The sequence below is a fragment of the Raphanus sativus genome, chromosome 9 (assembly GCF_000801105.2).
Source record: "Raphanus sativus cultivar WK10039 chromosome 9, ASM80110v3, whole genome shotgun sequence".
NCBI lineage: Eukaryota > Viridiplantae > Streptophyta > Magnoliopsida > Brassicales > Brassicaceae > Raphanus > Raphanus sativus.
In genome coordinates, this window is record NC_079519.1 from 33391495 (window position 1) to 33417326 (window position 25832).

At 31.3% G+C, this 25832-nt stretch overlaps 4 protein-coding genes and 1 pseudogene across 6 annotated transcripts; 4 read left to right on the plus strand and 1 right to left on the minus strand.

The window, feature by feature from the left end:
* The first annotated feature begins 1227 nt into the window (after positions 1–1227).
* On the plus strand, positions 1228–2609 carry LOC108826458 (peroxidase 65). Its single transcript, XM_018599839.2, has one exon. The coding sequence runs from the start codon at positions 1379–1381 to the stop codon at positions 2357–2359; it is 981 nt and encodes a 326-aa protein (XP_018455341.1). The 5' UTR covers positions 1228–1378; the 3' UTR covers positions 2360–2609.
* A 1668-nt stretch (positions 2610–4277) lies between these two features.
* On the plus strand, positions 4278–4961 carry LOC108832713 (pectinesterase inhibitor 12-like; annotated as a pseudogene).
* A 1247-nt stretch (positions 4962–6208) lies between these two features.
* On the minus strand, positions 6209–10475 carry LOC108832712 (lysine-specific demethylase JMJ13-like). 3 transcript variants are annotated; one of them, XM_056995172.1, is made up of 11 exons: positions 10057–10475; positions 9158–9512; positions 8832–8988; positions 8527–8746; positions 8357–8410; positions 8199–8278; positions 7841–8118; positions 7356–7754; positions 6937–7271; positions 6613–6849; positions 6209–6512 (listed from the first exon to the last, which is right to left on the minus strand). In XM_056995172.1, the coding sequence occupies exons 1-11, from the start codon at positions 10057–10059 to the stop codon at positions 6321–6323; spliced, it is 2310 nt and encodes a 769-aa protein (XP_056851152.1). In that variant the 5' UTR covers positions 10060–10475; the 3' UTR covers positions 6209–6320. The 3 variants fall into 3 exon arrangements, with proteins under 3 accessions (XP_056851152.1, XP_018461668.1, XP_056851151.1); XM_018606166.2 differs by lacking the exon at positions 10057–10475 and having other exon boundaries at positions 6613–6846; positions 9158–9726; XM_056995171.1 differs by lacking the exon at positions 10057–10475 and having other exon boundaries at positions 9158–9726.
* Positions 10476–16275: 5800 nt separating this feature from the next.
* Positions 16276–16895, plus strand: LOC108826550 (14 kDa proline-rich protein DC2.15-like). The gene has a single exon (XM_018599924.2). It carries the CDS (start codon positions 16344–16346, stop codon positions 16728–16730), a length of 387 nt encoding a protein of 128 aa, XP_018455426.1. The 5' UTR covers positions 16276–16343; the 3' UTR covers positions 16731–16895.
* A 6651-nt stretch (positions 16896–23546) lies between these two features.
* Positions 23547–24746, plus strand: LOC108827380 (14 kDa proline-rich protein DC2.15-like). Its single transcript, XM_056993790.1, has 2 exons — positions 23547–23752; positions 24348–24746. The coding sequence occupies exons 1-2, from the start codon at positions 23600–23602 to the stop codon at positions 24600–24602; spliced, it is 408 nt and encodes a 135-aa protein (XP_056849770.1). The 5' UTR covers positions 23547–23599; the 3' UTR covers positions 24603–24746.
* Positions 24747–25832: the final 1086 nt, after the last annotated feature.

Genomic DNA, 25832 nt, shown 5'->3' on the forward strand with positions numbered 1-25832 from the left:
TGAAAGGTAGGCTTCGAGAATAGGATTGTTAATTTTTTAAAATAAATGAATATTAAAATTTGAAAATGAGAATTTTAGAACTAGTGTTGAATTTCAAAAAAAAAGATTTGAAAGAAAAGAATCGAAAAAATTATAAAAAGTTTGAATTTTGGAACAATATATTTCAAAAATTATAATTTTTATTATTGTTTATTTAAAGAACTATTTATATTTATAAACTAAGAGTTGAAAAGTCTTTTACCTCTTTAATAAAATTTCTTTCAGTCATTTTCTTTTAGGAATTCAGTTAATAAAAAAAATTAAAAATATTATTTAAGAGAATTACCCTTTAATTTATTGTTCTTTTTTTTTGGAGAAATTTCAATTCTACCATAAGTTTGATATCACTTTTCATTCCATATTTTCATATTTGATAGGAGGTTTTGATTTCTTACCTCCTCTAGTTAAGATGAATGAGTTTGAAGACTCGATCTCAACTGCATCCTCATCTCTTATAACTGTAAAACGAGGATTCTCAAATACATAACGGTTAGGAGTTGTGGTTAAGAGAACCAATAACGAAAGATCCAAAGACTTCGATGTAACATATGTAATTTTTAGAAGAATAAGTAAAACGTTGGAACCACTCTAAATAGAAAAACATAAATTTAGATATCATTTTTATTTTCATATGAAAAGTAAGAGAAACAACAATAGATATTATTAATGTGTTAGGATAAGTTCTGGGTATAAAGATAAATAATTGTGAACTATTGAGGATCTCAATTTTCTCTTTTACCTATTGCATTCCGAATCTTTGAAGACCGGCACTGTATATGAATCATTGTCCCTCGTCGCAGTTAAACCTGAGTGCTAAAAATATATATGATGAACACTATTATATGTATTTGTATTTTTCGAAAGAATATTATATTTTGCTTATAGGGTTTATCATATATATCATTATAATTATGACAATACTAGGTTCATCGAACGTAATGAAACTCAATCAATTTCTGTTTAACAAGTTCAGAGTTCAAGATTTGTATATAACAAAAACCAAAATTTCCTGCATTCCCTTTTCTTATGCCAGTATTCATATATGGCAAAACAAATCAAGAACCAAATTCATAAGCAACTTAAACCATACAAAAAATAGTTAGATTTCAAAAATAGAAATAAACAAAAAACCAAAAAAAACAACAACCACACTTTACATATAAAAACAATCCATTTACGTAGCTTCGACTTGGTAACCTCCTAAGCCATGAAATAGCCGCAAAGCCTTTTCTTTCTTCTTCATTTCTCATTGCTTTCGACCAAGATCGATCGTAGAGAAGTCTACCTCGTAGACCTCTCTCTCAACTTGAACTCCCATTTCTTCTTGCAAACATCAAATATGCGTCCCTCGGTGTTCGTTCTCTTCATTTGTCTCGTTGTTGCACCAGCCGTATCGGCTGATGTAGCTATCTTGAGAACGGATTACTACCAAAAAACATGCCCTGATTTCAACAAAATCGTGCGTGAAGCCGTTACATCGAAGCAAGCTCAACAACCAACAACTGCGGCAGGGACGCTCCGTCTCTTTTTCCACGATTGTTTCCTTGAAGGCTGCGATGCATCGGTTTTGATAGCCACCAACTCGTTTAACAAAGCCGAACGTGATGATGATCTCAACGACTCCCTCCCAGGAGATGCTTTCGACATTGTCAACCGCATCAAGACAGCTCTAGAGCTGTCTTGTCCTGGTGTTGTGTCATGCGCTGATATTTTAGCACAGGCTACGCGTGACCTTGTCACAATGGTAGGAGGACCTTACTTCGACGTAAAGCTTGGTCGTAAAGATGGACTCGAATCCAAGGCCCATAAAGTCCGAGGAAATGTCCCAATGCCTAACCAGACGGTCCATGACATCCACGGAATGTTCATGAAAAACGGGTTTAGTCTACGTGAGATGGTAGCATTAAGTGGAGCTCACACGATCGGATTTTCTCACTGCAAAGAGTTTAGTGACCGTCTCTATGGATCAAAAGCTGATCCAGAAATCAATCCGCGATTCGCAACCGCTCTTAAAAAACTATGCAAAAACCACACAGTGGATGACACAATCGCGGCGTTTAACGACGTGATGACTCCAGGAAAATTCGACAACATGTACTTCAAGAACCTAAAACGGGGACTAGGGTTGTTAGCTTCCGACCACCTCCTTATTAAAGACAATAGCACGAAACCGTTCGTTGAGCTTTACGCAACCAACGAGAAAGCATTCTTTGAGGATTTCGCGCGTGCGATGGAGAAAATGGGTACGGTCGGCGTTAAGGGCGATGGAGAAGGAGAAGTCAGACGTAGGTGCGACCACTTCAACAATCTCAACGTATAAGCAAACAAACATGCATGATCGTCTTTAAGGGCGATGCTAATAATAGTATTTTCATTGAGGAGGACAAAGGTTTTGTTAATTGGTATATATGTTTTTAAGCTACGTATTATAAGCATAATTGTATGTTTCTGCTCATGAGAATGCAAATTGTTATATTAAAGTTATATAGATAAAAATAATAGTTACACATCGAAGTGTCAAAGTTGTATGTTCACTGTTTTCTAAGAAGGAAAAAATCACTGGTTTGCAATTTCCTAATTGTGTTAATTTTCTTGCAAATACTATCACTATAAAATATACGAATATGATTTTAATTATGTATAATATTTTATGAAATTTAGATATCAAATTCACTAAGGTCTTTCAAAACTTTAGGAATATGTTATACAAATTTAAAAATATCTTACTAAATTTACATTTAACTTAAATTCTGTAAGATTTTCTAAATATATATTCATTAAGGTCTCCACAACTCGTTTCAAAATTTTGTTTTTTAAATTCAAGAAAAAAAAAGAAAAATATCCTAGATTAACCTTAAAATGATTTTCTTTCAAAAGAAAAGTATTTTCCATTTTTTTTCAAGTTGTAGTAATGATCAGAGTAATAACTCGCTCTTGTTGTCGCTGAGAGGAAGTTAACTACGCAATTTTGAGAACAAGTATTAATACTTTATAAACAATTAAAGAATTTGATGAACATAAAATGATATGAAAATTATAAACTAATTTATCAGTTCAACTCTTTTTTTTAATTTCTTGTTCATTTTAAAATTTCATAAATGAAATTTCTTAAAGCATTGAGTATATATATATATGTACAAGAACAATACTTGGATTCACCCCTCAGGTGAACTTTTTTAATTCACTTCACTTCTACACACTAATTAAACTGCCACATAAATTAATAAAAAAAATTAAAATTTAGAAAAAAAGGAAAATAGCTTAAAAAAAAAGACGCCGCCGTAGTCTGCTATTTCTTCTAACGCAGAGACTTGTTCTCAATCCCTAAAATACAAAGATTGTAGGTTTCACACAGAGATTCAAGTAACACAGAAGCTTGTTCAAACAGAGGTTCTAGTTGTTTCATCTAACCTGTTATGCTGTCTATGGACTCTTCTTCTTTTCATGGCTTATGCTTACGGGAGTACAAGGGTTTGTCAAATTGAGTCTTTGATTATATATTTTCAAACCATATTTCGATTTCTCCTTCTCCAAACCAAACTAAATCAAACCATGTTCATCCAAAGCCAAAACATAATTAGAATTTGCTTGGACATAATATTTCTAAATACTAAACACTAAACCCTAAATTATTAGGTAAACCATGAACCCTTAGATAAATTTTAAACTCTTGGAATATCTCTTTACCCAAGGGTTCAACGTTTACTCAGGGGTTTAGGGTTTAGTGTTTTGGATTTAGTGTTTTAGGGATTGAGAACAAACTTCTGTGTTGGAAGAAACAGCCACCATCGTTAAATTGATGTCTTTTTTTTCTTAAGCTTTTTTCCTTTTTTTCTTCTAAGTTTTAATTTTTTTTAACTAATCCTATGTGGCAATTTGATTAGTGTGTAGAAGTGGGGTGAATTAGAGAGGTTCACCTCAGGGGTGAACCCAAGTATTGTTCTATGTACAATATCTATTTTACTAAGCATCTACGTATTAGCTTTTTAAAGTTTTTTTGTTTCTAAATAAAGGCAAGAAATGAAGTAAAGAGGGAGAGTGTCAAAACGAACAAATAGGTCATACGAGTACGACGTAAGTGGAGTGGTAAAGCGTGACATGAGCCCTCTAAAAAAGCGTGACATGAATTATAAATTGGATCACAACGTTTAAAACGTATTTCTAACAATCTATTCTTCTCACCATATCCTCTGCTTCTCCCAAAGAAAACAAACAATATAAAAGGAGAATATAAAAAAATGAAATTTCTGCTTTACCTAGTTACGTGCTTTCTCCTCTTACACGTTTTCGCAACAGCAAAATCTCTCATTCAAGATTCTTGCAAGAAAGCTGCAGCGAAAAAACCGAAAAGTACTCAAACTCGATTTCTGCCTCAAGTCTCTCGAAGGGTGTCGGCAGTGCCAAACCGCAAAAAATCTCAGCGAGCTAGTCTTCGCGTCGATGAAGAACGCTAGGACGAAAACGAAGAGAGTGCACGCACAGATGAAGAAGGATTTTGACGCGAAGAAGTATCCCAAGGACAATGACATGCTGGTAATGGAGTGTCTCAGCGATTATTCAAGCACTGTTCAGATATTGGGCTTGGCTATGGAGACCTTTAAAGATCGTGATTACAATGACCTTATCAGTCGTATGACTCTTGGGATGGAGAGCATGGATGCTTGCGATGAAGGATACAAAGAAAGATCAACGCCTCAGATATCTCCGTTTATAAAAAGCAACGAGTTTTTAACTAATTTGATTCAGATTCCTGTAGCTTTTACAAAGATGTTGAAAAGAGAATAATTAATTAAGACATGGATTAAAGATTATCCTATGTGGTATGGTAAGTTAAGAGTAACTGGGTTGCTCAATAATGTACGTAGCCTCTAGGCCTTCTTTAACTGGATCTTTTATGGAAATTGAATACCAATGCTGATTATTTTGGTGTTTTTTACAAAACAGTTTCCGCCGGTTTTAATACATTATCAGGTATTTTATTTTGTTTAGTTAGGCTAGCAAATTCAAACATAAACAATCCGAAAGCTTTTAGTACTATATGTTTTTTTATTAGTAGGATGACTCCAAAACTAAAACCAAAACCATTTATCTAAATAAAACGAGTAATATTAGTTTCCGGAACAAAGAGACATTTTTGTGTAAACAAGTAGATCCCGCAAGATCCATTCTCAAGAGATTGTTATACTCCGCTGACAGACCTTTCTTTTCATTCAAAGGACGGCTCAGTAATTGAATCGCCCTTATACTCTTTGTCCATGATCAAAGATTATATTTAGCAAGCCAACCACGGACAATGTACGAGCAGGAATTCACAATAATTTTCCGACTATACACAAACCGATACTCTACTCAGCAACTGTAGTTAGAACCTTTTAGAACTGACCAACTATTCAAAAAGCCAAGAACAAAAACATAAACCAATAGCAGAAGTAGAACTTTTAACACTGCATTAAAGCTTATCCGCTTTTGTGATTTTCTTATATATATTGAAATATTGTTGGATTATGAAGTGAAGAAAGAACTCTTTACTTTGTTGAAATTCTTCCATGTAAAAAAGCAAAACCAATTATTTTGTTGGTATTAAACATCATCTTCACTAATTGAAAACAGCCTATGACGAACATCTCATACACTTCATAGTTCAAATACAAAGTTTATGTTTTGCATGTAAAAAGTGATAGCCTCCGTCGAATATTAGTGTCTCCCATATTAGGGTCTTGTGAATCTCATGTAATGCTAAGTCCCGTAACCAAATCTTCCATGCAAACTCAAACCAGATATCACTCCAAAACTTTTTCATATGGGCGTTCGTATGAGCCTCAATGGTGCGGATGGATCCCTCTTAGGCATCTTTGAAAGGAGAAATGATTGGTAAGATGAGATATATGTAATGATAATAGAGTATGAAGATGAATTTGATTATGAAGCTCTCTCTCTGAATCATATCAACAATAACAAAAGCCATTGTTATGAAGAAAGAAAAAAACTAGCCTTTTCTGTTGACACTTGACCAGTAATAACCAAAACAAAATAAGAGATTTACATCGTAAGATGAAAGAAGAAGGAATAGGAAGAGTTTTAAAGGTGTACAGAGATCATCATGTACACAAAGAATCAAAGATTTGGTAAAATCCTAAAAACAAACCCAATAGTGTTGGTTGGTTATCCCCTTCTTTCTTCTCCCACAAAAATAATAGCAACATCAGTTAATTTTGCTTTTGATTCCCTTTTTACCTTGTATTGTTAGAGATAAAATTGTAGTTAGGAGGAAGTGGAGGGTGTCACGTTATGGCTTTCACTTTCAAACGTTTAAACCCACCACCAAAATGATTCTCAATCTTCTTCACGTCACTTTGCTGCTGCTCATGAGTTACCTTTCTTTTTGAAATTACCACTTCTTCCTTGCTACTACTACTGCTACTACTATATCTTCCTTCGTGGTACTTCTGTGATCTCTTTAATCTTTTATGTTCCTATTTTCATTTAATAAACACGAAACATACAAGAATCTCAGGGTTTGCTGAATAATAAATGAAGACAGTAAAATAGTAGAGATTATGTGATTTTCAGTACCTGATGATGCCCAGAGTCTCTCCTCTCCAGAACAACTGATCGATTCTCACATTTCAGCGAGGAACGTCGTTTCACTCTGAAACTCTCGGAATCAGAACCGTCACTTTCCTGATACGTAACTAGTACTTCATCTTGAACCGCAGAGAAGAACCGAGACTTCTTGTTACTGCTGCTTGCTACGTCTTCAGAGAGCTTAGAATCACTACTGCTACTACAGTTAGCTCGTCTATTCACCTGCTTTTGTAACGAGAAGCAGAATTTAAATATTAGAAAGAAAGAGACGGTTAAAGAGCGTTTGTTGTGAGTTCTTGGTAAGAAACTTACGTAATCAGCCGCCGTTGAGCATTCATAATCATCAGCAACAGAAGAGATACATGAAGAAGCATTCGCTTCGTAGTTCATGACATGGTTTCCAGATGCCATCTCTAACTCGGTATTGAAGTCGAAGTATATAGTGGAATACCGTGAATATCCATCTTCTTTTGCAGCTGCAAGTTTGATTGACGATGGATATGCATATAAATCTTCATCCCTTGTAATCATATCTGAAACTCCACCTTCTTCCTCAAACTTCTTTGCAGCAGCTTCCAGGACTTGAATGTTATCTCTCAAGAACAGAGTTCTCGTTTTCCCGCATGGAAGGTCAAGCTTTTTAACATCTACACAATAACACCACCAATTAGTTAAAAAAAACAGTGGGGAAGGTTATGTGTTGATAGAGATAGCAAAACAAAAAGCTTTACCATGACGGAGACAGACGGGATGTGAGTAACACTGGCAGTTTATAAACGCCAAATAGCAATCCCGTTTACACAAACTGCAAACAATGGTTCCGTATGTATTCGAGATAAGGCCTGTGCATAATCCTGACTTCATCAGAGACCATCGAGCCAGATGATGAAAACGAATCAGTTGCACAAACGCAGTCTTGACGCTTCGTTGTCCTGACAATTCCGCAGGTGTGATGAAATCCAGATTCTCGGGTTTGGGACATGAGTTTAAGAGCATTGCTTCCTTACATATCAGTTCTTCATGAGGAAGCAATGGCAATCTGTTTAGATGAGCATACCGACAACTAGCAATGGCTCCAAAAGGAAACCAGTCACCCATCGCAAAGTTCACTGCCTCACCACAGTTAAACCCTACAATATTTTTTAGTTTCAGATGAATATGATTAACAACTCTCTGATAAATAAAAATGTAAGATTCAGAATAAATTTGGTTATACCATGGCTGAACCCAGCATGATAAGCTCTGGGGAATGTGACAACAAACTCTCCAGGTTTTTGTACAGCCTTGTAGACAGGCACATCATGATCCAACAGAATCTTTGGTGGGAATATAGTTGTCTTCCCTAGAAGCACATCGAAGGCTCCATCCTCCCCATTGGTTGACATGATCTCATCACTGTACACGCACTCTCTAACCACCTTTTCAAAATTTAGAGCTGCGGAACCTGGAACACCATACCAAGTTTTTGATGCTCCACAATGTTGATAATTGATGCTGTAAGGTAAAAAAAAATGGTCAGATCAAGATACTTTATATGGCCATGTACATACTGAGTTAAAATTTATTGAACTTACCTGTACAGATAATGATCCTCAACATGCCAGGCAAACATGCTAAACAGCATTCCGATGTAAAGCATCGGTTCAGTGACTCCCTGAAACAAGTAAATCCAAGAGGTTAAACAGAAGCTTCTTGTGCGACCTTGATGTAAGTGTACTATCCTGTAACATACCGGAATGGATGTTTCAAGAAGGCGCAGAATAGACTTCGGCAGCCTTGAAACTTTCTGAAAAAAGAGAAAGATAAGACATATAAGTACCAAATTTAAATGACCGACCAAATGTTTTCCTTAATGCTTATCCAATAATACAGAGAAGCTCAAGTTGTAGTGTAAATCAATACATTCAAGTTCCATTTGCTGCTTCCTAGTGGGTCACCTGGTGCAGATGAAAACGCGCTACCATCTACATCACACGCATACTCAACTGATTCAGTCTTCCCACACGCGATTTCCTTCCAGAACTCTTTCTCCAAGAATGAGTCGGGCAAAGAGCCACCACTGCAATATCTACGTGCAAATACCTTGTTCGCCATTTTCTCGTAGTCACGAAATGAATAAGTCCTGAGTAATTTACAGATTAATCAAATAAGAACTATAAGGTGAAGATATAGAGCTAAAAAAAATTAATTCAGGGTTAAATACAAACCTCCCACTCATGAAGAACGTGACTTTATCATCAGAATCCCACTCAGCAAGTCGAAGAGGCTGTACTCTGGTGGTGAACCTGAAATTAGATTTCTCTTTCATCAACACAGCGCCTGCAGGTACTGTTGCTGTCAAAGGAGATATGATCTTGCAAATACCTGTAAACGAGATTGATCAAAGTTAAAACACCAATAAAGGGATATAATATTTACCATATTGTTTCCTACAGAACATGTTTTCCCATTTACCACACTCTTAAGCTTAATATTGAACTCAACACAAATCAATGGCTTCAACTAAACATATGCAGGCAATAAAATTAAATACCATATTTTGAAGCTTCTGGAAAAATCTTCTGCAAATAAGTCAAAGGATCCTCAAACTCATCCTTCGTCGGTCTGTATACAGGACATTCAGGAAGCCTCTCGGTCCACTTAACATCATCATCTGTCTCAAACCTCTCCTCCTTAAAAAAGGCACCCTTGCCAGTAGATACTCTCATTCCGCATGACGCTGAAGATGGCCTCGTAGCATCATCACCACCGCTTCTAGCCATTGCGCTGAGACGACCTACTGTTCCATTGACAGCGCCTGATCTCGTTTTCTGAAGCCTTTTGCGTTTGAGATACTCTAACCCATTAATAGCCGCCTCTTTCGACAAGTAGTTTCTCCTCTCCGCCCCCTGGTAAAACATTTTGTGTCAACAAACATTAAACTAAAGACAAACATCAAAAAGCTTCCAAGTTTCTACATATATATATAGAGAGAGAGAGTCAAGGAAGTACAAATAGGTCCACCATTCACACTAAGTGAACACAGAAAAAAATGGAAACAGTCAACATAGTTTCACTACCACATAAAAAAGGCCTCCTTATCTCTTTGACTAAAAACAAAAAAAGTCAAACAACGTGACCGTTTCAAAGTTCAACACCACCGTCGAAGAAACAAACCATCGAGAACTTCCTCTACAACACACAATCGTTTTGACCTAAAAGATTCGTCGCCGTTTCAACAGAGCTCGTCAAACCTCAAAAATTCACACGTGCGAATTCAAAATTAGAAAGAAAACGCGTGCGAGATGACTATAGTATCCCATTCGCGAAGCAGAGATGAGATCACGAAAAACCAGCAATTCGAGCAATGTACGAGATCTGATCTAAGCTAAATCGTTAACAGCAAAAATTCACGAGAAATTCAAAGCGGAATTGATCCAGAAATCATCTCACCATAGCATAACGTAATCCTGCCACCACCGCGAGCCACCGTTTTCCCGCGACGGATTGCAAAAACCAACCAACCGCAACAAGGAGAGAACAGAAGACGAAAACCTAGATATCACGATCACGAAGCTGCGAATTCAAATATAAAAGCCCTGGCATGCGAATAAGGGAAGCCACATTCTACGAAAACGCGGCGGAAACGAGCGAGGACCGAGTCAAACGCGGAGATCCCGATTCGCCGCGTAGCTGCTGAGTCAATGACGAAACGTCGAAAATCAACACATACACTTATCCACCAGAGGAAAGGATATAATAAATAAAAGCTTATCCTCGGCTAGAAACTGAATCCAAAAAACGGTTAGCAACCGGAGGAAATCGATTTTCCGGCGTAGAGGAGAGAGAATGACCTAGAGAGAGAGGAGGTAACTTGGGAAACCGGAAAAAAAAATTGTTAGGAATATATAATTTATAGCTTTATACTTTAGTGGCTGCCGTAATTTAAAAAAGGATATCGCAAAAGCCGTTTATAGTTTAAAAATTCAATTAAAAAAAAAAAAAGATAATAGGTGGTGGATTGGGAAGGTTCGGAAGTTCTTCTCAACCCACATATATGTTAAATGAACGCTCGTGACTGCCGCAGTTGTTGTTGCGATTGGAAATTGGAATCGATTTATTTTGGTCGTCAACTCAAATAACCCAATTGAGAAGGGATTTTTCAAAAAAATTCAAATGATTGTAACTATTCGTAGCAATAATCTCATCGACATGTAATAGTGCCAATCAGCCTTATATTAAACTATTATTATAAAATTCAAATGTTTCATAAGAAAATACTATTCCCAACAAAAAATAAAGGGAACTAGCATAAGTGTGAAAGAAAGTGGTGGTTTCTACTTTTTAGGTGGTTCAACCGAACGCTGCCAACCCATTGAAACGGCGTTTCCCATAACGTGTTCCCTTAAAACTGAAAATTACTGTAATAACGGAGGGTATTAAAGTCACTTAAAACAGAAAGCCGGAACGTGATGACACTTCTGTACTTCTGTACCGTTAATACACGTGGTAAGTGTCTGGGAAGACAACTGTTTTCCTTGGTTATTTCAGACAACTGTTTTCCTTGGTTATTTCAGATAGTGAAGTCACCGGATATTCCGGTTCCCCGTTAAAGCTAATATCCCAAACGAAATCCATTGGTCCATTGTTGATTTCGCTTTTTTTTTAAATAACCGAGAACGAGTTAGGTTGGAAATAGTGATTAGCTTTCGCCTTTCGGAACTCAAGCGAAAAATGAAAGTTCTACCAATGTGGCTCGGCCCATGTAAACCGGTTATACAGTTCTCAAACATTTTAAGCTTAATTTTGATTAAGTAACTCTATATCCGAATTTGACCGGCTCTGCTCTGTCTTTGCTTTTCCAAATCTCTGTAGGAGTATATACGAGTAGACCCAAAAGAAAATATATTAGAACACTTGTTGTGAGTTCTTAAATTAAACTATAAGTCTAGAAGTTGACCCCATTTGAGTTGTAACCTTTTCTTACTTCTTGTTAATATATATAGTATGTGAAATAATTTACATCTAATTTTATTTATCATTTTATCATCATTTAATTTCTCGTTGTTCGTTTTCGTTGGTGCATCACTTTCATTTTCCATCATATGGAACTGTTTTGTATTTTATTTCTCTCAAACAGGAGCGAAGCCAGGATCATTTTCTAGTGAGTGCACAAAATAAAAAAAAGTTGGAAGTTCAAAGGGGGATTCGAACTTGAGATGCTAACTCAAATGTTTCCATGTCACTGTTATCAAGTTTTCTAATTTTTGATAATTTTCTTTCTATTTTTTCTTAATACTACATTCCTTAAAGTTATATATTGAAAGTTGAAAAATGTATGTCACTATTTAAATAGTAAAATGAGTTTGCAAAGAAAAAATGTATGTCACTCTCTTCTAACTCTTTGTTAATTACCACCAACTTCTCTTTTTCACATGTGTGCATTTGATAATATTTCATACAATAATTAATTTAATATGTATACTAGATTCTGACCCGCCCTTAACAGGGCGGGTATTTTTTCTGTTGTTTTTTCAATATAAAAGATTGATAATTCTTCGTTTTAATTATATAAACTGAAACATGATCAAGTTTCAATTATGTGGGTTTGTTATAGTGCGTATAGTATGACGAAATTTAAAATGCACCACAACCGTTTTATGTTTGTAAATAAGTTAAACAATAGTTTATCCAGTATTTTGAAATCCGATCCGGATCCGCGGTTGAACCGGAAAACCCGGTGATCCAAAATAAATTGACGTCGTGCTTTTTGTAAAAAACCCCAAAATTTAAAAACCCGCAAAAACCCGCTCAAACCCACTAAAGCCCAAAACCCGGTACCAGTTGAACTATCGGTTGAACCAGTAGAATATTTTTTTAGTTGTATCTCACATGAAAATAAAAATATAAAAAATTAAGTTAAGTATTCTAAATGTTTATTAAACATAAAATATATACATATCCAAACTATTATTTTATGTTTTAAATATATTTAGAAAGTAGTAATTTTAGTTTTATATATTTTTATTTTTTTTATTTTATTAGCTAATATATTATTATATAATAAAATTAATTCATTTATTAATCTGCGGTTCACCCGCGGTTTACCTGCAGTCGACTGAATGACCCAGTAACCCGGTAAATTATCCGGTTCAGTGTTCGGGTCAGTTTTCAAAACATTGTTATGCGAAATTTTTATTTGGGCTATTATATAATTTTAAAGATTTATAATTTATATAAAATATTGCTAAACATATAAACTGGCCAATAATATTTTTGATTAAGTCTTATCCCGTGTAGTTACAAAATTTCAATCTCTAATATCAACTTATAATAATATATTAGCTAATAAAATAAAAATATATAAAACTAAAGTTAATACTTTCTAAATATATTTAAAACATAAAATAATAGTTTGGATATGTATATATTTTATGTTTAATAAACATTTAGAATACTTAACTTAACTTTTTATATTTTTATGGAATTTGAATACCGGTTTATGGAATTTGAATTTGATTATATAAAAACATAACCCATTTAGTTAGTTAGCAAGTCCATCTAAATGTTGAAATAGACCCATAAAATCAAAAGACACTAATGCCATTAATGATTTTTTTTGTTTTTTCATGTCATTAAGGATATTTTTGGAAAACTTAAAATATTTATTAAAGGTATAATTCAGGAATGATCTTGTTTTAATGGTATTGATATATACGTCATAATATTGTATTTAAATATAAAAGAGAGTTGAATCTCTCCTACTGACACATCAGCGTCCACGTCAGAAATTAGAAGTCTCACGAGTTGACACATCAGATACGCACCGTATCACTTAAACTTTGTTCTCTCGAAATGGGCTTCGCAGTGGGCTTCGTCCAGCGCAAATGAAATGCTCTTCGGCACTAGGCCCATCGACACTGTTCTACGGAATCTCTAAACAGATGTTCTCCTTCGTGTTTTTCGTCTGTTTTCATTTGGCGCTGAGACTTTCTAGATTCTGTAACGGTGTTTGTGGTTTAATCTTAAATCGTCTTTATTCTCCATCCCACTACGAATCAACCTATTGCGCTCTTCGTCTGCTAGATCTTTATATATATAAACCTTCGATGCGTCGTTTCCGGCAAAATCTATAATCTTCCGGAGATCACGATCTCTTCATCTCTCTGAAAAAGGCAGCGTCTTGTGGGGTTAGCAAGCTATTCGTCGGCGAGCAGGTGAGGCCAGCGACCATTGGCATTACCCGGAGCAACCACAACTTCAAGCTTTCTGACTATACAATGTCTATACGCTTATGGGTATTCTCAAACCTTGGATATATTATCAAATATATAAGATACTACAAATTTTCTTTTTCTTTTCCAGCTTTAAAATACTCCAAATTTTGTGAGGCTCATAATCCGTTCGTGGAATATAATTATTTATTTTATGGTTATAGTTTAACTTGCAAATGTATGATTATAAATACAAACAAAAGTAATTTAAAAATATATATTATATTTTAACTATGTATTCACAAATGAAATTTCTATAAGTTCTATATGTATTAATGCTTTTAAAAATATTAATAAACTTTAATATAAATATAAATCACTGTTATAGAATAACTTACAAAATCCAATCAAATGACATAGAAGATTAATCTTATTTCTTCTAGGAATAGGAATAGATGAAGTAGAATAAAAAAACTTATATGATGTATAGATCTTTATAATTACACATTGTGAATGATATAGATGATATAAAAGGGAAAAACATTGACAATACAAGTTAGATCAAATATAAATAAACAAATAAAACATATTTGGATATTCTCATTTCTAAAATAAAACTATACTGTATAGGAAAATTGGTCAATTGTAATAAAATTATGTTTTCATCAAACTAAAAACCCACAACAAAAAATATAAATAATAATTATAATAGTATGGTCTCACAACATATACATCAAATAAAATTAGAACACATCACATTAAAATAAGTATATATTAAATGTTAAACAAAATAAAAATAGACATTTTAAACTAAATATTTATAGTATACATATATAGATATAATTATGTTTAAATATTTAAAAAATATATAACTGGTCCGGATCCGGATATACATGCCTAAAATTACAGTATCTAGATCTTAATGTTTTTAATTTGTATATTAACCGTTGAAATTATTTTATAGTTCACATCCCGCCCGTAGGGCGGGCCGACCCTAGTTGTATTTAAATTTGAGATGTCATATTCTAGAGTTCTCCATATTCTATGCAGTTGCAGTTAATTTTGAACTGGGTTATATCATATTTCTTGTTGTTTTACAAATCCATCGACCGAGGAAGAAGTTACCTACTATTTGGTATTATTAAGCTTGTGTTATTGCACCTAAAGAAAAAAAGAATATAGAAAATTGTGCTGCAAGCCTGCAAAATCGAAAATCTAGCAAAGCTGAGCAGGATGTGGGCTTTGGGCTATTTACTTTCTTCTAGACTCGGACTAAAGTTTTCACTGTGGCTTCTTCTCATGCGGCACTCAGGGCCGTGCCTGAGTATAAGCACATCAAGCATGTACTTCAGGGCCGGTGTAGGTAAATAGATTTTAGGGGTCATTTTTTAAAAAAATTACTTGGTTCAGTTGGCTTTAGGTTACATATTTTCAGTTTGATGCTGGGTTCGATCGTCCCCCAAAACAAATTTTACCAAATGTAATATTAAAGGGCCAAATTTTTTTTTTTGGCTTCTAGGCCTAGAAAACTCAGGCACGGCTCTGGCGGCACTACATTCTTCGTTTATGTTACTCTTTTGAAGTTTTCTTAGTAAACTCATTTTCTAAGTTTTAGTGTTCTATTCAACTTCAAGAAATTTGTATTTTCTACTAGTATTTGATTGTCGTTGTAATTTTTATTTTAGCTTTTCCGTTATTTGTAATCCCGGTGATTTCTATCAAATATTAGAAACGACATAAATTTAGCTTTCACGCAAAAGGACAACATGTTACAGTACATTACTACAAAACAATAAAACAAAAACGGAATTAGAGTCACATATAAGTAAAATTATAATTATCATTTTAATTAGATTATTTATTAATATAAGTTAATATATTACGTTTTAGTGTTCTACTCAAATTTAAGAAGTTGTAATTACTATTATAGTATTTAATTGTCGTTGTCAACTTCAAGAAGTTGTATTTCCTATTATAGTATAATTTGATTGTCGTTGTAATTTTTATTTTCAGTTTTATTTGTAATATATAATTTTGGTGATCTCTGTCAAAGATTTAAAAGGGTATAAAATTTAACTTTTACATCGTAAGACAATATGTTACATGACTACAAAAACAATAAAATAAAAAACGGAACTACAGTCACATATAAGTAAAAATATACTTATCATTTTATTTAGATTATTTATTAATATAAGTTATATAAGCCTTGTATAAGTATTTACTAATTTAATATTTCTTGCATGTTACAACGACCAATTATCCTAATATCTTGACAGTTTGTAAAATCAATCAGTTCATAATAATTATACCTCCAAATATATTAATACTTCACGTGAACAGTTCATCGAACATAATATCATTTCGTAGCACTCATCAAATTGTAATTAAAAACGCATTAGCCGATCTGAATCTTCGCCTATAAAAGCCATACCACTCTCTCCATTTACTCCACACAACATCACAAGCTTGATAAAGAAAAATAACTTTCTAAGAGAAAAATCTTAAAACTTCACTCTTTCAACAATGGCTTACTCTAAGATTGCTCTTCTCCTTGTTTTGAATGTCATCTTCTTCACTTTGGTCAGTTCTACGGCCCCTTGTTCACCACCACCGCCCAAAAGCCACAACAAGAAACCCGCACCGTCGTCTCCTTACACCAAACCCAGTTGCAAAGATGCTCTTAAACTCAAGGTATGTGCCAACGTGTTGAATTTGGTTAAGGTTTCTCTACCAGAAAAGGCCGAATGTTGCGCCCTTATCAAAGGTCTAGCTAATCTCGATGCTGGGGTCTGTCTCTGCACCGCTTTGAAGGCTAATGTCCTTGGCATTAATCTTCATGTTCCTATTTCACTGAGTGTTCTCCTTAACCAGTGTGGTACGAAGATTCCATCTGGTTTCCAATGTGCTTAGAGATAGCACGTTATTAAATCGATGTTCTAAATTATCACTTGAATACGATTGTTGTTTTAAAATTTCGTGTACTTTTCAAATTTTCTTGTTTTATTCTACTATTATCTATTGTTTGTAATCCGCTACATGTTTTATTGATGAAATAATTAAGGTTTTTTCATTTAAGAAATGATAAATAGCTTATTATTATTATTATTATTATTATTATTATTATTATTATATTTGGTTAATGGATGCTTATACCATCCAAATTTTATTATATGATGCATCACACATTCACACCACACCACGAACTTTTAAATTTGACCAAACACATGAAATAAAACTGAACCTAAAAATGTTTTCTAACTGGATTCATTCAAGCACCGAGTTAGCCATGGTAAACTCTGTCATTTTCTCCAGATATTAACAATCTAAAACAAATTAATTCAAATGAGCATGCCTTTCAATGACACACTAACCAGCATATATTTAAATCGCGACAGACAAGTATTATGTTTAGCTAAATATGGTAATAAGTCGATATTTATAGGGAATCATTAAAAAGACCAAAGCATTAAATACGCAAAGCCGAAAAGTATAAAAAAAGAAGATAGCATACTAAATTCCGAGCAAATAAGCCAAAGTCTTTTAAAGGATTCAAACAAAGTAGAAAGTCATTACCCGAAACAGCAACGTTGTCTATTTAACCGAAAACCGGTTCACAGATCTACCTGGTGCGCTCTTCACTTTCTATGCATTCTATTCATAAATGCCATTTTGATCTTCCCAAAATAAAATCTTCTCTGAGACTCTCTGTGTAATGGGCCTGGGTTGGGCTAGGCCCCTGTTTTCATGACTCTTTATTTTCTCTAAGTAATATTTTCAGTGACAAAAAAAAAAAAGATCTTCCCAAAATAAAAAAGGACAGAAAACATGAATTTAGATTCCCGTTTTACCTTGTGGAAACTCTGTCACCTAGTGATAATGTTTAAAGGTTTCTACATCCAAATCCGAGGTTTAAATCATGTACAACACAATTTTTATAGGAACATGTTTTAGTATCAATTCCCGAAAAAAAATAAATTATCCAGAAAATTAGAAAAAAAAATTACAAAAGATCTTCAGCATAACACAAAGAATACCGTTAAGAAGAGATCGCATAAAACGACTTAGCTGATGCAATCAGATGTAAATCTTTATAAGACACTAGAGGTTAACCCCGCGCTACGCGCAGGTTATTTTTTATTTTCAAATGTTAACTATCTAATTATTATTTTGGACATTGTATTCTGAATTGAATGTTTGTGTGATTTGTATTTATGGTTATCATAATAGAAAGTTTTCATATTTTTAAGTTAAAATTATTGTATTATATTTACGGTTAAGCACATGAATAACAAAAAAAATTCAAACATCGTAAAGAATAGTCACATCAACATACAATACAATAATTTTAACTTAAAATATGAAAACTTTCTATTATGATAACCATAAATACAAATCACTCATGTATTCACACAAACATTCAATTCACATATTGGTGCTTAACCATTAATTTTTTCTGGAAATAAAAAATAATGGCCCAAGAATTAACATATATCAAAACGTATCTAATTACACATATTGTATATTTATACATATATTCTGAGAAGAAAACATAAACATTTTTAGATAGATGTTTAATGTAGTTTTTCATTTCTTATATTGTATATTTACTTATTATTTAGCTTTATTTATATTTTATATTTATTTATTCTATTTTCAGATAAATGTTTAATTTAGTTTTTCCATTTTTTATATTATATATTTACTTATTTTTTATTTTTCTAATGTTGTATATTTACTTATTCTAAATTTTTGCTTTTACATCAAATGAAAATATTATGATATATGTTTAGTGCAATATTTTTTTCTTATATAGTATATGTAGTTATTATTTATTTGTTCTTATATTATAAAATTACTTATATATTATATATTGTATATTTACTTATAAATCTTTTTAGATATAATAAAAATGTAAAACTATAATTTTTTTCAGATAGATGTGTAATGTATTTTTTCCATTTCTTATATTGTATATACTTTTTTGGCTTTTATATAAAATTGTAATATTACGATAGATGTTTAATGTAATATTAATATTTCTATTTCTAATATTGTATATTTACTTATTATAGCTTTTTGATTTTATATCAAATTATATTATGATTTTTTGTTTAATGTAATATTTCTGCTACTTCTTTTTTTTTTAATATTTCTTCTTCTTATATTGTATGTTTGTTTTTATTATTTATATTTACATATAAAAATATTTAAAAATAATAAAACGTAAACCTATACATTTTTTAGATTTATTTATTTTTCTTATATTGTATATTTACTTATTATATCTTTCTTGAATTTATATCCAATTATAATATTATGATAGATGTTTAATGTAATGTTTTATTTCTTATATTGTATGTTTTTTTCTTATTTATATCTACATATAAAAATATTTGGAAGTAATAAATTGTAAACCTATAAATTCTTAAGATTTAATGTACTTTTTCTATTTCTTATTCTGTATCTTTACTATTTTTTCTTATTTTCTTTTCAATTACTTATTATGATTATTTTGATTTTATATCAATTGTAGATGTTCAATGTAATATTTATATTCTTATATTGTATATTTAATTATTATTATTTTATTATGCAATTTTTAGATAAATGTTTAATGTAGTTTTTCTTTTTCTTATATTGTATATCTACTTAGTATTATTTTTATTTTTATATTTACTTATTCTAATATTATAATTATATTTAATGTAATATTTTTAATTCTTATATTTTATATTTATTTATTATTTATTTTACTCACATTTTCAGATATATGTTTATTTAGTTTTTCTGTTTCTTATATTGTATATTTATTTTTTTAATTTTTTTATATTGTATATTTACTTATTCTATTTTGTTTTTGCTTTTGAATGAAATGATAATATTACATTAGATGTTAATATAATATTTCTATTTCTTATATTGTATATATACTTATTATTTATTTTTATTATATTTTATATTTACTTATTCTAATATTATGATAAATGTTTAGTATAATAATTATATTTGTATTTCTACTTATTATTTATTTTACTATACATTTTTAAGACAGATGTTTATTTTTTTTTCATTTCTTAATTGTATATCTACTTGTTTTTATTTTTTTCTTATATTCTATATTTACTTATTCTATTTTTTTTGCTTTTATATCAAATGATAATATTACGATGAATGTTTAATGTAATATTTTAGTTCTTATATTGTATATTTACTTATTATTGATTTTTCTAATATTTTATATTTACTTATTCTAATATTATGTTAAATGTTTAATATAATATTTCTATTAGTGATATTTTATTTATTATTTATTTTTATATACAATTTTCAGATTTATTTTTAATTTAGTTTTTTTCATTTTAATGTATATTTACTTTTTCTTATATTGTATAGTTACTTATTTTTAATTTTCTTATTTTATATCAAATGATAATATTACGATGAATGTTTAATGTAATAGTTATGTTTCTTATATTGTATTTTTACTTGTTATTTATTTTACTATACAATTGTATATTTATAATATACATCTTAAAGCCTCAAATAACTGTATATTTGTTTATTATTATTTTTTCTTATATTGTATATTTACTGTTTCAATTGTTTTGCGTTTATATCAAATTGCAATATTACGATAGATGCTTAATGTAATATTTCTATTTTTTATATTATATTTACTTATTATTTATTTTATTATACATTTTCAGATAGATGTTTAATGTAATGTTTTTATTTCTTATATGGTATATTTACTTATTATCTATTTCTTTTTCTATTGTATAGTTACTTATTATATATTTTATTATACATTTTTTGATAAATGTTTAATGTAATACTTCTATTTCTTATTTGGTATATTTACTTATTATATATTTTTCCTTATATTGTATATTTACTTATTATTTATTTTATTATACATTTTTAGATAGATGTTTAATGTAATATTTCTATTTCTTATATTGGATATTTACTTATTATATATTTTTACTTCTATTTTAAATTTACTTACTTATTTATTTATTTATTTTATTAATAATGACACATAGCATCTTCCGATAGAATAAGCTTACGCTGATGTGGACGCTCCCTGGTGCCTCAAAACTATACTTTTATTAGTATAGATGTAGAACTGTCAGCTATAATATAGTTTTGGTAAAATTTCTCATAATTTGTAATAATATAATTAAGACGAAAAATTCCATTTTACTCGTACTATGAACCAGAATATTACCTAAAACGGCTTATATTCCATTAGATGCCATGTTATTTATCAAAATACCCTCGAAGCCATAAGTGAGTTACCTGTCAACCTTCCTCAGCAAATTATCATTTTGCATCTATATGAGATTCAAAAAGCAAAGAGGTTTAGGGTAATTTGATCATTAGACGACCTCTTGTTTGTTTGACTACGGCTGTGGAAGATGTGATGATAGAAAAAATGGTGATGCTAACGCTTTGATTGGTACAGCTGATGAAGAATCAGTAGCAGTATGTCGTAGAGGTAGTATGCTGCAGAAGTTGTATGCTATTATTGAAGTTTTTAATAAAATGATTGGTAAAATAGTAATAGTATATAATTTTAAAATTGTTATAAATTTTAGTATAAAATATATTTATTTTAAAATAATATATATTAAATTATAATATATATTATAATATATTTTTATTAAAAATAATGACTTATATAATTATAAAAATAAAATTTAGATGTGAAATATTATTATTTAAAAAATAAATGTAAAAATTATTTAAAATATAAATTTATTTTTGGATATAAAATAATTTTGAATATTATTAAATAAAATAAATTAACTATATATAATTTCTATATAAATTATAATTATTTATATATAAATTATTATTATTTATTAGTTGGTAGAGCAGTAAATGATTCATATATAATATTATCATAAAAATTAATATATGACATGTGATTTATTTGTTTCTAAATAATATAGATATGTTTATTTTATAATATATAAATATATATTATGTTAAGTTGTGTTTTTATTTAAAATAATGAATATATTTATAGTTATATAGATTATATTATATTTTAAATGTGAAATATTTTTCTTTTAAAAGGTTTTTATTTTCTAAAATATTTTTTTTTATTTTTTAAAAATATTTAATCTCAATTTTTTATTTTTTAAAATATATTTTTATTATAACATAATTTTCATATTATTAAATAAAATAAATTAATTATATATAACTATTTTTAAAAAATTATATATTTTAAATACAAATGCTCTACCAAAAAGCATTTGGAGAACATTATCATATTGTAAATGATATTCTAAATGCTTTTATAATAAATGTTGATTGGATAATAACGGGCATAATGCTTATGTTAATGCTCTGTCAATCAAGTCCTAAGGCTTACATTATTTATTAAATTTTCTTCAAAGATATAATTGAATACTTCTAAATCTTCCTCTTTCGGTTATAAAATTACCATCTTTCTTTTACTTTATACTACGTACTATGAGATAAGAAAACACACATATGTTTAAGGGTAATTCGATCACAAGTTAGAAGATACAACGGATAACCAAAAAATGGTGCTGCTAAGAACATGACTGATTCTTAGTCAAAAAAAAGAGAGAACATGACTGATTTGAATGAAAATGGAGCAAAGGTGTTAAGGTGATCGAGTTCTCGTGCTGCACCCGAAATTGAAAATCTAGCAAAGCTGTGCAGAGTGTGGACCAATCTAACAGAGAAAGGCTTTGGGCAATCAAATTTCTATCAGCTCGTGATTCATATTATCATCGAAGTCAGTCCTCTTTGCATCTATCTTGATGGTATCCGAACGTGTTTTCTGAAGCTTGTGGTGTTAGTGTCTACCCGGTTTCTATCCTCATTATTAGGTTTTTAGAAGTTGTGAGTATTTTAGTGTTGCTCTGTAGTTTGTTGTTATTTCTGCTATTATTATTACTCATTGTAAGTCTGTTAAAAAAAACGATAGTAAATTTTAACATTTTTACCAAAAATATTCTACCAGATTCAGACTAATGTTTTCAACGTAGCTTCTTTCCATGCGTCAATATTATATTCTTTGTTTATATTACTCTTTTGAAGTTTTTTTTTTTAGATAAAACTTTTGAAGTTTTCTTAGTAAACTCATATATTACGTTTTAGTGTTCTACTCAAATTTAAGAAGTTGTAATTACTATTATAGTATTTGATTGTCGTTGTCAACTTCAAGAAGTTGTATTTCCTATTATAGTATAATTTGATTGTCGTTGTAATTTTTATTTTTAGTTATATTTGTAATATGTAATTTTGGTGATCTCTGTCAAAGATTTAAAAGGGTATAAAATTTAACTTTTACATCGTAAGACAATATGTTACATGACTACAAAAACAATAAAAATAAAACGGAACTACAGTCACATATAAGTAAAAATATACTTATCATTTTATTCAGATTATTTATTAATATAAGTTATATAAGCCTTGAATAAGTATTTACTAATTTAATATTTCTTGCATGTTACAACGACCAATTATCCTAATATCTTGACAGTTTGTAAAATCAATCAGTTCACAATAATTATACCTCCAAATATATTAATACTTCACGTGAACAGTTCATCGAACATAATATCATTTCGTAGCACTCATCAAATTGTAATTAAAAACGCATTAGCCGATCTGAATCTTCGCCTATAAAAGCCATACCACTCTCTCCATTTACTCCACACAACATCACAAGCTTGATAAAGAAAAATAACTTTCTAAGAGAAAAATCTTAAAACTTCACTCTTTCAACAATGGCTTACTCTAAGATTGCTCTTCTCCTTGTTTTGAATGTCATCTTCTTCACTTTGGTCAGTTCTACGGCCCCTTGTTCACCACCACCGCCCAAAAGCCACAACAAGAAACCCGCACCGTCGTCTCCTTACACCAAACCCAGTTGCAAAGCAGTGCCGGCTTTGAACACATCCGCAAGAAACATTTGATTGGGGCCTCTGATTTATTAAAAAATTCAGGCCTAATTTTCTTACATTGTTATTGTTTGTCGTAATGTTTAATGGGATCTTCTAAAACCTATTTTTATTGAGTAACACAGATTTGTAACCATATCTTTCTTTTTGACATAAGTTAATATGAGAATTAAAAAAATTAAGTAAACATATAATTATCTCCGAGGTTAAATTATTATATCCCAAAACAATTCTTTCACACCTCCTAAATGTTACAAGAGCAAAATATAAAAGAAAAATCAGAAGCTTTTCAAAACTGAAGTTGATAAAATCTTATTTGCGGTCTACTATGTCATAGAAAAAATTAAATGGTTTGGTTATACTATCGATTGAGAAAGATATAATCAAATACCTTGATTGTGAAAGTTTGATGGATGATTTCGTAGAAAAAAATGCAAGAAAAATTATTTTTAAGAACTCATAAAGTTTTACTGGTTTCATTAATATTGTACCTTAAGGTTTTTATGGATTAAGTTCTAATGTATTAATTAAGGGCCTCATTTTTTAATTTCGTATTGGACCACGAAAATTTCAGAACCGGCACTGTTGCAAAGATGCTCTTAAACTCAAGGTATGTGCCAACGTGTTGAATTTGGTTAAGGTTTCTCTACCAGAAAAGGCCGAATGTTGCGCCCTTATCAAAGGTCTAGTTAATCTTGATGCCGGAGTGTGTCTCTGCACCGCTTTGAAGGCTAATGTCCTTGGCATTAATCTTCGTGTTCCTATTTCACTGAGTGTTCTCCTTAATCAGTGTGGTACGAAGGTTCCATCTGGTTTCCAATGTGCTTAGAGATAGCACGTTATTAAATCGATGTTCTAAATTATCACTAAAATACGATTGTTGTTTCAAAATTTCGTGTAATTTCAATTTTTTTTGTTTGATTCTACTATTATCTGTTGTTTGTAATCCGTTACATGTTTTATTGATGAAATAATTAAGGTGTTTTGGTTTAAGATATGATAAATAGCTTATTATTACTATACTTGGTTAACGGATGCTTATACCATCTAAATTTTATTATATGCATCACACCACACCACGAACTTTTAAATTTGACCAAGCACATGAAATAAATGAAAGTTTGGTTAATCTCCTTGAGGAGTTGTATTCTATTAACACGGCATAAATAGCCAAGGTTGTTACATGAGAATCGTAACTACAAAAGATTTACAAAGATTGCATCTTATCTATATACAGAATATTCTATATTCTAACACCCTCCCTCAGTCACAGCGTTGGGTGTCCTAACGGTGAGACTGGATCTGAACTCATTGAACAAGCTTGTAGGTAGTCCTTTAGTGAATATGTCTGCAAATTGCAGAGCGGAGGGGACGAAGAGAACCTTGACTTGACCAAGCGCCACCTTTTCTCGGACAAAATGAATATCTATCTCAACATGCTTAGTTCTTTGATGACGAACTGGATTATGAGCCAAGTAGACAGAGCTGATGTTGTCACAGTAGACGATGGAAGCTTTTGAAATCGGATATCCAAGCTCAAGCATAAGGTTTCGTATCCAAGTCAGCTCAGAGACCGCATTTGCAACCCCTTTGTATTCGGCTTCAGCACTTGATCTTGAAACTGAAGTTTGACGTTTTGAGGACCAAGAGACTAGATTGTTTCCCAAGTAAACACAATAGCCAGAAGTAGATCGCCTGGTGTCGGGACAACCAGCCCAGTCCGCGTCCGAGTAGGCAACTAGCTGAGTGATACGACCTTTGTGCAGCTGTTGACCAAACGTCTGAGTTCCTTGAAGATATCGTATGATTCGTTTCAAGGCATGAAGATGAGGTAGTCTCGGATCATGCATATATAAGCAAATCTGATGAACTGCATACGCTATGTCCGGACGAGTGAACGTGAGGTATTGGAGAGCGCCAGCTAGACTTCTGTACTGAGTAGGATCAGAGACTCGTTCACCCACTTCAGCCTCGAGTTTGGAGTTCAAATCCACTGGTGTAGCAAGTGGTTTGCAGTCTGTCATGCCGGCTCGTTTGATGATATCAGCAGTGTAAGCTT

Coding starts and splice junctions, on each gene's coding strand:
- LOC108826550 (XM_018599924.2), top strand. CDS start 16,344: ATGGCTTACTCTAAGATTGCTCTTCTCCTTGTTTTGAATGTCATCTTC.
- LOC108827380 (XM_056993790.1), top strand. CDS start 23,600: ATGGCTTACTCTAAGATTGCTCTTCTCCTTGTTTTGAATGTCATCTTC. Junction 23,753..24,347: donor CCAAACCCAGTTGCAAAGCA/GTGCCGGCTTTG, acceptor CGAAAATTTCAG/AACCGGCACTGTTGCAAAGA.
- LOC108832712 (XM_056995171.1), bottom strand. CDS start 9,524: ATGTTTTACCAGGGGGCGGAGAGGAGAAACTACTTGTCGAAAGAGGCG. Junction 7,755..7,840: donor TCATGCTGGGTTCAGCCATG/GTATAACCAAAT, acceptor AAAATATTGTAG/GGTTTAACTGTGGTGAGGCA. Junction 6,850..6,936: donor GCTCAACGGCGGCTGATTAC/GTAAGTTTCTTA, acceptor TCGTTACAAAAG/CAGGTGAATAGACGAGCTAA.
- LOC108826458 (XM_018599839.2), top strand. CDS start 1,379: ATGCGTCCCTCGGTGTTCGTTCTCTTCATTTGTCTCGTTGTTGCACCA.